This window comes from Thalia democratica, chromosome 5 (assembly GCF_965202585.1).
Source record: "Thalia democratica chromosome 5, ktThaDemo2.hap1.1, whole genome shotgun sequence".
Classification (NCBI taxonomy): domain Eukaryota; kingdom Metazoa; phylum Chordata; class Thaliacea; order Salpida; family Salpidae; genus Thalia; species Thalia democratica.
Window position 1 is genome coordinate 54,961,684 of NC_139169.1, and position 13,419 is coordinate 54,975,102.

The window sequence follows — 13,419 nt, forward strand, 5'->3', positions numbered from 1 at the left end:
ATAAGTACAACAAAGTTCTTTTCAAATTTTAATTGTTAAGAATAACAATAAAAAATCCACAAGACATTCTGTGAACATGGTTTTGTCCTCATTAGGAATCATACAGATGCTTGATGAATTAATAAAAAAACCAGGTTAGGAATGTTTTGTAGATTATTTTTGATGGTCATGCAACACTGTCTAGTCACTAGACTCCAGTGGTTTTTTAATGATGGCAAAAATATCTTAGTAAGGATAAATACCAGCAAAATTAAACAAGAAATTAATACTAGAAAAGGCAGGAATACCTTAGCTTCAAAATTCTTGAATAAACTTCCGAAAATGTGTAGCCGCTGTGCCATGTTGCAGTGGTCTTTAACCTTTTCAAAAGCTGTGCACACTAGACTCAGGGTTCTTATTTTCCTTGATTTCTCTTAATTTGCATGGATCTTCTTTAGTTTTTGCAGTTTTTAAAAAATACTTGATTTTCCTTGATAAGTTTGATTAAAAAAACTTTTTCTTGTTTTTTTTTAAAACTATGTTTTCTCTTATAAAAGTAACCATATAGTTTATAGACTTATTGACCATAATTAACAACTACAATGTAATAATTTAAATAGCTAAATAATCAATAGTTTATTTTTTACAACAGGTCAAATGATCTTATCAAGTTCTTAAAGTTCATATTTGAAAAAAAAATCTCTATTAGATTAGTTTTTGAATCAGTATAAACCATCTGATAAGTAGATAAAAAATTAAAAATACATATATAGTAAACTAAGGTAAACTGACATATTACTCTAGTACAGTAAAATTTAGCATTCTCAGGCCAATTTTTCTGAAAAAGTTGCTGGTGGGCAGCACTTAAAAAAAGAATTCTTTGGCAGGTAACAGTAGTTTAAATGAACATAAGGGGGGGGGGTCAAATATTATATTAATATTATATTCAAAATAATTTTTGACATGTACCATGTCTAAGTCGGAGGCAACAATAGGTTCCTTATGGGATGAGCAAACTAAAACTATGCCCTTAAAATAGTTTTACCAAATAATACAAAAATACTGTCAAAAACCAATAATGTGATAAAATAAGTAATAATAAACTATAAAGTACCTTTCAATTAAAAGCCAAATTAAAAGTTGTTACCAATTTTTAAATTTTGTTTAAATATGTTGCCACACGCTCAGTATACTCAGGGTACTCAGGATGGTTTGAAATTAAAACAAAATCTCAGACCACTTATTTTCTAGATCTTGACTGAGATTTAGTTGATCCAGTTTATAAAAATGTTATTAATTAATTTATTCCAGAACTGATTTTTTGATTTTGTAAAGTACATTAATTTTTTTTGCTTTGCAACTAGTTCTTTATTTCATATAACACAAAAATTTTTATCTAAAATCTTAAACATATTTTAATTTTATGAATTTTAATATATTAACATGATTTTTATTTATGTTAATATGAAATAGATTAAAGATATAAAATTTAAGTTTTTAAAGTCAGGCTAGTTTAAAATACTTTTAGTAGTTTTTGATTACTCAAAACAGTATTTTTGACTTGAAGAGTGGCAACTATGCGAAAAAGTAAACTTTAAGTTGACTAGTACATCACAAGCTGCAGATTTTTGTTTCAATGGTCACATTTAGCCTGCTGGCTGCAGTTTGCCAATTCCTGCTGTAATACTTAGTTCAAAGCTGTACAAAAGTTAATAGATTAATTTGCTTATAAAAAGTTTTAATGTTTCACTATTTTTTCAAATTATTTTCTTAAATGGCTTTCAAAAGTAGAAATGATTATCAATTTAACCATATAATTAATTATACCAATAATTAAGGCCTATAGTCAGTAACTGCTAGGCCCACATTACATGTTTAACCAAACACAAATCCTAAGGCGTTTTATGGGAACCAAAAAGTGCTACCTAAGAGTTTTTTTTGCTGAAAAATGTTTTACATGTGGCAATTATCACAAATACTTATTGTGCATAATTTAAGACAATTTGTAAAAAGTTTTCCAAAAGTACTTATTGATTTTTTGAAAAATCAAACTAAATTTTAAAGAAGTTACAAAACATAAAAGAAAATTATATAAAATCAGGAAGTGTCTCTGTAAAACTTTCTTCAAATTGTGCTAAATTTGGCACATTGTGTTTTTTGAGTTAATTGCCACATGTAAAACAACTTTCAGCAAAAAGTTTGCACGTTTTGGTTCCCATATAGTATTAGGGTTGTTTTTAGAAAATTGAAATTTGCCACCGTTCAAGTTTTATTTTTTTTGAATTTGCTAAAATTTTTCTTACAGAGTTTTAGTGATATTTGTCAAATAACAAGCTGAAAATTAAAGGTTGAAATTTTTACGAGCACTCTTATACATTTTATACTTAATTTTATAAAATTATTATGAAAATTTCAAGGTTCTTGAAAAAAATGAGATTGCAAATCTAATTAAAATTTACCTTGAAATATAAAAAAATAAGTAACTTTTTGGTAAGGGTCAAAAGTTTTCAAGCTGTTATTTAAAATAAAATATATGAGTATATAATAAGTATACATCAAGATAGTTTTTAAATGATTAAACAATGTTTACAATTATCAGTTTAAGTGTGTAAGTTTTAATGATTGTTATGTTTTGTTGATTAAAGAAACAGAGGCCAACTTTAAAATGCCAGTGAAACTATTGCTTCACAAAAAAACATATTTATAATTAAAACATTATTCAACTTTGAACTACATACAGGGTTGCCACTTTACCTGGAATCCTGGAAAAACCTGGAATTTGACAATTTAGGCAAAAATAACCTGGAAAAACCTGGAATTTAAGAAATTTTGAAAAAAACCTGGAAAAACTTGGAATTTTGAACAAAAAACCTGGAAAAACCTGGAATTTTTAAGAATTTTAACATGTTCAGTAGAAAAATTTCGGTTTGACTCAAAAATTTTATCATAAAGATAAAAAATTTTTGTCATCATCAAAATATTTTTTATTAAAAAACACATTTTAAGTAGCTTTACAGTATCTTTTCAATCTTTTTATACTGTTTAACACTGTTTCTTACCTTAAATTTAACTTTAAACTAAAAATAAACCTGAAAATGTGTACCTTTAAAAACTTGAAAGAAATATGAAAAACCTGGAAAAAAATTTGAAAAAGCGAGTGGCAACCCTGTACATATTATTTATTGCATTTAATTTTTTTTTGATTTAATTAAATAATGTTTTATATATAACTTTTGAAACAAAAAAAAAACTATATTAACTGACTAAATAACATTATAAAATTTAGATACTTATAAATGGACTTGTTTGTTAATCATCAGTTCAAAAACTTACTACGTTTCAATTTTTTGCATGTGAAAAATGCAAATATAGTTGGTAAAAAGCACATAGGAATAAAAAGAGCACCATTAACATCTGAACAGAAAGAGTCTGTTAATAGAAAATTCAAGGACTCTTTAGGAGATAAAGATGAATTTAGCTCACAGTTTTGGTCAGGCTCACTGACTAATAATCCAGGAAAATTTTGCTTGCCTTCAGTTAGTCTTCCTGATAAGTATGTAGAGGCTACAGAAACCTTTTTAAAAAGTTATGATAGGGGAGATTTGGCAGAAGTTGGACATAGGCTAAAATCTTTTCTAAGTTTAAGAAGACCTACAACTTATAAACAACATTCATTAGAAAAATTGTTAAACAAAAAGAATAAAAAAACTGATCTCAATGATTCAAAATTTACCATAGAAAAGTTTGAGAATCTTGTAGACCAACTTGAAGATAGAACTTCTAATGCTAACTCTAAATCCATTTCAGGTTTTCAGACTGATACTTTTTGGAAAAGTGTTTTTTATGATGAAATTATTTCAGCTGCTTACTTAATGAATTTTTCAGCAGCAAATTATGCTTCAAGTCTTAGAGTCTTAAATGAATTAAAAAGACTTGATTCTAATTTTTCACCTGTATCAGTATTAGATTTTGGTTCTGGCTTAGGATCTAATATTTGGGTTTCAAATGAGCTGTGGTCTGATTCACTCAAGCAGTATATCTGTGTAGACTCTTCAAACTATATGAATAATATTTGTAAATATATGCTCTCTGGTGGAAATGTTGATTCTTATTTACCTGGAATTTTCATAAGAAATTATTTACCTGTTGCTTTTGGGTCAACTTATGATTTAGTGACCGCGTCTTACTCAGTGAGTGAGATGAGATTACCAAAAGATAGAGAAAATATGTTGAAATTACTTTGGAATAAAACAAACAAATATCTTGTTTTAATTGAAAACGGAAATCTTCATGGTCATAGAATGTTAATGGAGGCCAGAAATTTTCTAACAAGAGGTAAAATAGGGTTTGGTAAGTCAGCTAAAACCATGAAAAGTCCAATAAAGGACTTAGGAAAATCAATTGCCCCTTGCCCACATCAAAAAGAGTGTCCTATTGTTGAAACAGCAGCTGCGTGTAAAGTTACTCAAAAGTACAACTCTCCAAAATTTGAGCCAGGCTCTTCAAATCAGACAACAACTTTTTCATATTTAATATTACAAAAAGGTATAACTAGTGATGATGAAAATAGTTTACAATGGCCAAGAGTTATTACCCTCCCTAAAAAAAGAGTTGGGAATTGTGCAGATTGTATGCTATGTACTCCTAGTGGAAGGGCTGTTAATACTCAGATTAGTAAAAACAAAGATGGTAGTCATCCATATACATTGTTAAGAAAAGCAAAACTTGGTGATTTATTACCCATTAAAAAAAAACCTTGAATATTTTTATATTTTTATTTTGAAGAGAAAGTATATTAATAACTTTTAATTAGGAAATATGCTTGTGGAAATTTAAAAATGTGATTTTTTTATTATGATCAAAACTATGAACTGATAAATAATGCTATATATATATATATAAAGATATGAAGCATAGTTTAACAAAATGTTCATGCTTTAATAAGCTACTTAACTATTATTTGTGGTTTTAAAAGTTAGTAATATATGTAGTTTTTACTTAGGAAATAATTAAACCTTTCAAAAGTAAACTATATGTTTTTGGTAAGGTAAATCAAAGTTACAATGTTTATAATTAAAATTTGTACTTACCATTAAAAGTTTTCATACAACAGTAATTTTAAGAAGATGTCTAAAAGTAATTAGATCATACTTTGTTAGTTTATGTCTTAACTTGGTTTTTATACTGAATATATTAAAGTAGAACTGTTTACATATACTATTGAGTATTAAAAAAAAAAACTAAATAAAAACTGCAAAATAACTTTTTTTTTTATAAATATGAAGCCACAATTAGCTTTACTATTTAGTAAGCAATGGCTGTTTAAGTTTGTAGAGCTGTTGTTTAGAATTTAATTTTAAATATATTCTCTACTTTTTAAACCAAAGTTTTGATATTTGTCTGATACTTATTTTAATAAAAAGTATTATTAGTTAAATAAAGTTAGTAATTATTCAAAGCTAAGATACTTGTTTTTATTTTATTTTATTTTGCAAAAAATAATGTACTAATTAGTTTATTTTTAGATGTCATTGAATTTTGTAATATTTTTTTGTTTTTAATTTGTTACTTGATTGTTTGTATATAAAAGCATAAGTTAAAGTTGTATGTACTAAAATTTTAAAAAATCAGGGGTTGGTAAACTGCAGCCGGTCAAGCAAAAAAATTGAGTTGCTACGTTTATTTTAGCCAAAATATAATTAAGGCCATAGGGGGGGAGGGGTAAGCCATGTTTTTTTACAAGTTGATCTTATTTTATATAGTTTTTTCTAAGCTTCAAGATGCTTTTTATCGTTTTAAAAAATCGAATTATTTTTTGAGATATGACCAGTCAAAGTCAGGCCGCTTAATAGGTTCCCTATGGGAAGGGAAAACTAAAACAGCAAAAAAAGACTATTTTATTTAAAATCTATCTCCTCCTACATTTTTCAAGCAATCTTCTCCAAACTTTCACAGTCTAATCTTTACACAATAACAAAAAAACATTACTTTGGAATTAAGCATTTTTTTGGTAGCTTTTTTTGTTTTTGAAAAAAAAAACTATTTTTTATAATTTTTGTGATAAAAACTTTATTTTTTCTAATTATTAAAATTTATAACTAACATTTTTTCCTTTAAATATAAGGAACACTTCCTGAAAATTTGAAGAAGATTGCTTGGAAAATGAAGGAGGAGATAGATTTTAAGTGAATTTTAAAATTTCCGAGAAAATTGACCCAAATAATTTACCCTCCATACGTTTGTATTGGAAACTTTTTACAAAAAATAAAATATCTCAAAAGTTAAATGATATTTTTGAATCCTACATAAACTGGCTTGTAGTTTGTATTTAAAGCTTTTATATAAAAGCCAAAGTTAATTTTTGTAAAAAAAAAGTTTTTTACGCTCCCTATGGCCGTTACAGTTAAAAGAAGAAAGTTTCAGTGTTTTAATAATAAAAGTTAAAAAGTAAAGTATTTTTTTTGCTTCTGAGTAAACTGCTGCTATATTATTTTTACTTTATGTATTTGTTTTCATGTATGTGTTTTTTTATATATTTTAAAGAAATATTTTAACAAATATTGTGGTGGGCGATGTTTCCTTTTCATGTGATGTTTTATAAAGTAGAAGGCTACTGACCCCTTTAATTTAAATAATGCTAAAACTTTAAAATAAAATATAACTTTGTGAAGATTGAAGTTAATTAATTTATAAGTTAATATTTGAAAAAATAAATTACAGTGACCTATTTTTAAGATGCCTGAAAAAATATCTGATGAAGTTTTGTTCAAAAACAGTATTAATTCCTGGCTCTCTAGTCAACTCGGAACTGACTCTTTAAAAAATAGATTAAAAAAAAGTAGAGGTTATGTTCAATTCTGCAAGTCTGACAGTATACAACAGGCTTTTAATCATCTTATTAAACATATTAGGGAAGATGCTTCTGAAGTTAAAGATTCAGCAAAGCTTTTTGACTTGAATGCTGAAAAAGCGGAAAAACTAGAAAAGCTAAAAGTCTTAAAAAGTAAAATTAAACATGAAGAGGCAACAGCAGCAAAATTAAGAAAACAACGGGTTCAATTTCAAAGAAGCAACATACAGAAAAGTCAGTTGGTTACTTCAAAGCTTGACCAAAGATTTCACCATAAATTAAAAGCTACTACATTGGAAGTAAAATGCCAAAATACTGACAAAAAGTGTGAACTTTTAAAACCTGTGAAAAAATATTGTAAGTTTTGCAATACAGATTTTCAGGAAAAGCAAAAAATTAAAGATACGTTTGCAAATTCAGAATATTTGGATTGCTTGAGACAAACTAAAGAACTAAATGAAAATATTTGTTTGCTTCATGATGCAAAAAGTGTCAGTAAAGAAGACCTTTTTAGTTTAAAGAAACAAGTGTCATCTGTTTTTAACAACTACCCAGCTTCATACCTATCAAAGGCTGTCTTTGATTTATCCAAAACAAGAAATACAAGCGTTAAAACTGATAATAGTTCTACTTTATCAAAAGATGCATTTGAAATATTGTTTGAAAAATGGTTAAAAAAGTGTGAAAATCATGAACAAGAATATGAAAGAATAAATGAGTACATTCGCCATTTCAACAATGAAAGTAAAATTATAGAAAATATGTTAAAAAACTCAAAAGAGTCTTTGAAAAACATGTCACATTCTGATACTTCAGTTGAGTATCTTATAAAACAAGATCACATTGACAAATTGCTGGAGAATGTTGGATTAAATGCACATTTACAAGAGCTAAAAAATGGAATTTTTCAAATTGAAACTATGATAAACAGCAACATAAAAAGTGAGTCTAGCTACGAGTATTTAATTTCAGAAGTAAAACAAGTGGAAAAAAATATTGAAGAAGACCGATTTGCTATTGCAAAAACTACAAAAGAAAACTCTACTTTAAAAAAGAAGTTAGCAGATAAAATCTATATTAACTATGTAGAAGACACATTAGTTGATATTAAACAAGCATTGTCTAATATTAGTTTATTAAATGACAAACATAGTGTTTTAGCAAGCAGTTTTTTGAAGCATTTACAAGAAAAAAGTTTATCACTATTGCTTAAATATGACAAGTTACCAATTCAAAGTTTGTGCATGAGAAGTGCACACAATAATAAACAATATCACCAGCTTATGACCAAGCTTAATTTGCCTTGTACGAGTTTCTCAAGTTCCGTCCACATTAACCTTGCTAGTAAGTTTGTGGATCATCATGAATCCGACACCTATGTCACCTTAATTGACAATAAAGTTAAAACCAATCAGCCTAAGCTTAAAACTTTAAAGAAGCTTTGTTCTAAATGGAACGCGGAACAAAAGAGACAAGTGACAAAAGTTGGTCCGAAAATAATATATCTAAACAATTTACAAAAGAAAGGAAAGCAGTTTGAGAAACAACTTATTGAAGAAACTAATGAATGGAATTGCCAAAGTGCTAGACTATGTATTGATTCAGAAAAGTACATTACAAAGCTAATAACAATGGAAAATTAATTTTTTGCTCATAAATATAACTTGTATGTGATCTTAATTTGCTATTTAATTTTTTTATGATTTAAATTTTTGACAAACATTTACTTATTTTTATTTGTTACATTTTAGATTTACTATAACACAATAAGAAATGATCAATTTTAACTTTTAGGTAATGAATTTACGTTTTAGTTATATTTTATCTATAAGGACTTATTAAAATAGTATTACTTAAGCTTAAATTTTAAGCATTTTTAAGTAATTTCGTTCTAAAAGTGTCTTATTAAAAACTATAGTTCTTTTGTTTCTACACAAAACATTTAGGCTTTATTTATAACTATAAAATTTACTTTTTATGAATTTCAAGTTTTTTATGCTTTTGTGGTTGTTTGTATTTATAAAGTAATAATTGCTTACTTTGAATAGATAGTAACTGTTATCATGGAAATTATAGCTAAATGTAGCACAACAAAAGCAAGGGTGGGAAAATTAAGTTTGCCCCACCAAGTAGTGGACACCCCGGTTTTTATGCCTGTTGGAACACAGGGAACATTAAAAGGAGTTACCACATCCCAGATAAAGAACATCGGCATACAAATTATGCTTGGCAACACATACCATTTGGGAAACCAGCCAGGGGAAGAAGTTATGAATGAAGCTGGAGGTCTGCACAATTTTATGGACTGGGACAGGGCACTTCTCACTGATAGTGGAGGGTTTCAAATGGTATCACTAATAAAGTTGACCACACTGACTGAACAAGGTACTATAATTATTTATTTACGTTTAGTTTGTATAATTAGACCTAGATAAACACTTAACAAAGTTTTATAAAATTTGGCATTGTATTTTGATTTGACGAGGAGAAGAAAAGTTGATAAGAATAAACACTAATCGAGTTTACATTATTAATTTTTTGTTGTTGTTCTATTCAAATTTCTTAGCTGGCTAAAGTCATATATTTTTCAACTACAGCTACATAAGTCTTAATATTTTCTAGCACTGAAAACTTTGATAAAACTAAGTATGTCTTTTTAAATGGTTTGTTACACTTTCAAGGCTAGTCATCGTATTTCAAGCCAACTGAGGCTAGTTTAAAGTTTTTTGAAAGTAAATTGTTGATTCAGGCTGGTTTCTGATTTTTATTTGCAAATTCTAACAAATATTTAACTTAAACTTTTTTAATATTTGTATTGCTTTTATTTACTCAATTTCTGTTATCTTTTTAAACTGCATGTAGTTTTTTAGTTCATTATGAATGTATCACCAAACTTTTATATGTGTTAAAATTCAGTCTAATTTAAGGTAATCAAAACTTTTTTTCAAAACGTGGCTGCAATAATTTAATCAAAAAATAGTTTCTCACTTCATGCACAACATAGTGATATTTTGATACTTTATTTAACGTAACATATATATTTAGTAGAACTATCTATATATTTATAAAGTTTTTATTAATATATTTTTAAGCTTATTTATTTCTTAAATAGCTTGTTGTCAACTGTGTTTAGTTTTTCATTCGTCTTCTAAATAAGTATCTTAGTTGTTAACATTTTAAGTAAACTAACACAAAAATGTTATATCTGTAAATAAAATAAACACATTAATAAATATAAAGAAGCAACATACAAATGAAGCCAGGCCAATACTCATACATTATTAAATACTATTTACTAAGTATTACTAAGTTTAATCAGTTGAGACCAATCTGATAAAACATCCTTATCGAAAATAAAAACAATGACTTAATAATCAGAAAAACACTCATGCATTCAATCAATATTATGTATTTTGTTAAAAAATTTTACTTACACTAAAACAACCAGATGCAACCAGATCTGTTTACAAAATTGAAAATAATCCAACAGGTGTGGACTTTGTTCATCCTAAAAATGGAACACGCATGTTGCTGACTCCAGAGAAATCAATGCAGATACAGAACAGTATTGGGGCTGACATCATGATGCAACTTGACGATGTCGTGTCTTCAACCATGCCTGATAAAAAACGCGTGGAAGAAGCGACTCACAGAAGTATTAGGTGGTTGGATAGATGCATTAAGGCACATTCTAGGCCTAAAGATCAGGTAATTCTAGTTATAAAAGCACTTATGCGATTAAAATTGTATGCAGGGTACTGTGGGTTTTGTCTTACTTGTTCTAAAATGTTTAAAATAAAAAATTAAAGCCTTTTGTGATAAGTTACAAAATACAACTTGACACAGAATTTAATACATTCATCACTAAAGTTTAAATATCTTCCTAAGTTCTTGCAAAGTTTCGTCTACATAAAGAACATAGTGTGTTTAAAAATACATATTCTAAAATACTATATGTTTTTTTGGTTTTAAGAAAACAAATACAGAAATCTCAACTACTAGAGGAGAAATAATGAATTTATCTTTCAAGAATTTATTTTACTTACTAAGTTTCGGTCAAAGACCTCGTCAGTGCTTAAATAAATCTTATCAAATATAATTCTATTTTAATAAGATATATTTAAGATCTGACGAGGTCTTTGACCGAAACTTAGTTTGTAAAATAAATTCTTAAAAGAAAAAATTAATATTCTAAAATACATAAAATGTGATCTGAATGAGTTTTTTTTGCGTTGCAACCGCACTTAAGTCATGCTGGAAAAATTCTCTATGATGATTTCGGTAACTAGAGCAGTGGTATTCAGGATAATAAAAATCTGTGCACCCTAAAATTAAAATTCTGTGTACCCCAACGTGCGAATATCTAGTATAAGTTTCAAGTTTGCTGTAATACTTAGTACAGCATTTCCCAAACTTTCTTTCACCCTTCAACAAGATTTCTTTAAAAAACTGCTTAAAACCTTCTTTTTTTGCTCTTCACTATCAGCTCCAGAATATCTAGTGTAAGCTTCAAACTATGTTTTTTTATTCTTTTTTTTTTCATGATAAGTAATATAAGTTTAAAACCTACCATTGAAAACCTACCATCAACTCCAGAATATCTAGTGAAAGTTTCAAAATTTAAGGTAATTTTCAAGTTAAGATTCATGCACCTTAAAGTAAACTTCGTGCACCCAAAAAGTTTCGTGCATCCCTAAATAAAAAGTGTGTACATTACTGGCACTGGTGCACACGTTGAAGACCACTTGTCTAGAATGTGATTGTCGGTCAGCATTTTTGTGATTAAGCTTATGTTCCCTTGGTTCTGGACTTGTTGACTCATCTTTAGGTTGATGCATGACTAGGAAATTTAAGACATCTAAACTGTTTCTTATAAAAGTTAACAAGTTTTGCTGATAGATTTCTGCTTAAAATAAAACTCAAACTTGAACCTTTTTTTGCTAAGTAGTTCATAAGTATCTTTAACGTTAAATTTTGTAGACTTTTTTTACGATAATATTTATATACTAATGCAAAACTATAAATAATCGGTTAATTATTTCGAAATGAAAGTTTATATTTGTGTCATCCTCTAGTGACCAATAATATTTAAAAAAAAAAATAATATACATAGTTTTAAATTTTATTTTTATGTATACAAATTATAAAAACATTGTTAATCAAAGATTTTTAAATGAAAAAGTAAAGTTGAATGTAGAAAGTAGTTAAATAAAGTTTGCATTTCTAAATTGTTTTATGATTGACTTTTAAAGTTTGAAGTTTTTATATTATAAGTTTTTAAAGTAAATTATATGCTTTTATAAAGTAACATTATTTTTATAAAACATTTAGAACCTAATAAGTTCTAAAGAGCTGTTATGTGTTTTATTTTTGTATTTATGAACTACTTTTTTAGTACTTGTTTCCAATCATTCAAGGAGGATTGCACACAGATCTCAGAGATATTTGCTTAGAAGAGATGAACAAAAGACAAACAAAGGTTTTATGATATTTTATTAATTTTTTAAGAGAGCAGTCAACAGTTTTCTAATACCTTTCAAAGTTCGATCATTTTGTACTAATGATAAATTTTGTTTTTAGTTAAAAATATATATTGTAAACAGTTAATAAAAATGTTTATAAAGATGATTAAGTATTTAAAACTAAAAAGGATCTTTCTGTAAATATAGTTAAGGAGAAAAAATAAAATCAAAACTTTTTATTATTTCTAGGGTTTTGCTGTTGGCGGTTTGAGTGGCGGCGAGAGTAAAGACGACTTCTGGCGGATGGTGACCATGTCAACCAGCGGGCTGCCCCACGAAAAGCCCAGGTACCTGATGGGCGTCGGGTACGCGACTGACCTGGTCGTGTGCACGGCGCTGGGCTGCGACATGTTTGACTGCGTATACCCGACCAGAACTGCCAGGTTCGGCACTGCGTTGGTGTCCAGTGGACAGATGAGCTTGAGAGGCAAGAAGATGGCGCTGGACATGAGGCCGGTGGAAGAAGGCTGCCCGTGCACAACCTGTCAAAAGTACACCCGCGCCTACCTGCACATGCTCTTCCGTACCAACCACCCCTCTGCCTGCCACCTACTCACCGTGCACAACGTCACCTACCAGTTCCGCTTGATGGGCAAGATGAGGGAGGCCATTGTTAAGGACAGGTTTCCCGACTGCGTCAGGGAAATACTGGGCAAATTCTATCCCGAGATGAAGGACTACCCTCGGTGGGTTGTCGACGCGCTTCACTCGGTCGGTGTGACAGTAGCCTGATGACATTCTAACTAGTTGTATATTTATGTTAATGTAGCTGTTGTTGATACTTTAAAGCAGTGTAATATGTAGCTAGAAGAAAATAATAGGAAATTATTTTGTTTTAAATTCACATGCAGTTTTTAATTATTCGTCATGCAGTCTTTAGGAATAATTTTAGTACATTTTCATTAGCTAATTTTTGTCTTAGTTTTTTAAAAGTTTTATTTAATAACTTTCTAAGATGGTTAAAATTATTTTTCGTCTTGTTTTTTTATTAACCCTGATTTTAATAAATGATTTGCTCAACATTACTCAGCGTCCATATAGTTTTCTATATTTTATTTTATCTATTTG

The 13,419-nt window shown here is 28.2% G+C and overlaps 2 protein-coding genes across 2 annotated transcripts; both read left to right on the plus strand.

Annotated features, from left to right (window-relative positions):
* The first annotated feature begins 3,719 nt into the window (after positions 1 to 3,719).
* LOC145835857 (ribosome assembly protein METTL17, mitochondrial-like) lies at positions 3,720 to 5,093 on the plus strand. Its single transcript, XM_082943596.1, has one exon. It carries the CDS (start codon positions 3,852 to 3,854, stop codon positions 4,737 to 4,739), a length of 888 nt encoding a protein of 295 aa, XP_082799722.1. The 5' UTR covers positions 3,720 to 3,851; the 3' UTR covers positions 4,740 to 5,093.
* A 3,790-nt stretch (positions 5,094 to 8,883) lies between these two features.
* Positions 8,884 to 13,342, plus strand: LOC145835394 (queuine tRNA-ribosyltransferase catalytic subunit 1-like). The gene is made up of 4 exons (XM_082942963.1): positions 8,884 to 9,214; positions 10,320 to 10,537; positions 12,225 to 12,308; positions 12,541 to 13,342. Exons 1-4 carry the CDS (start codon positions 8,893 to 8,895, stop codon positions 13,081 to 13,083), a joined length of 1,167 nt encoding a protein of 388 aa, XP_082799089.1. The 5' UTR covers positions 8,884 to 8,892; the 3' UTR covers positions 13,084 to 13,342.
* Positions 13,343 to 13,419: the final 77 nt, after the last annotated feature.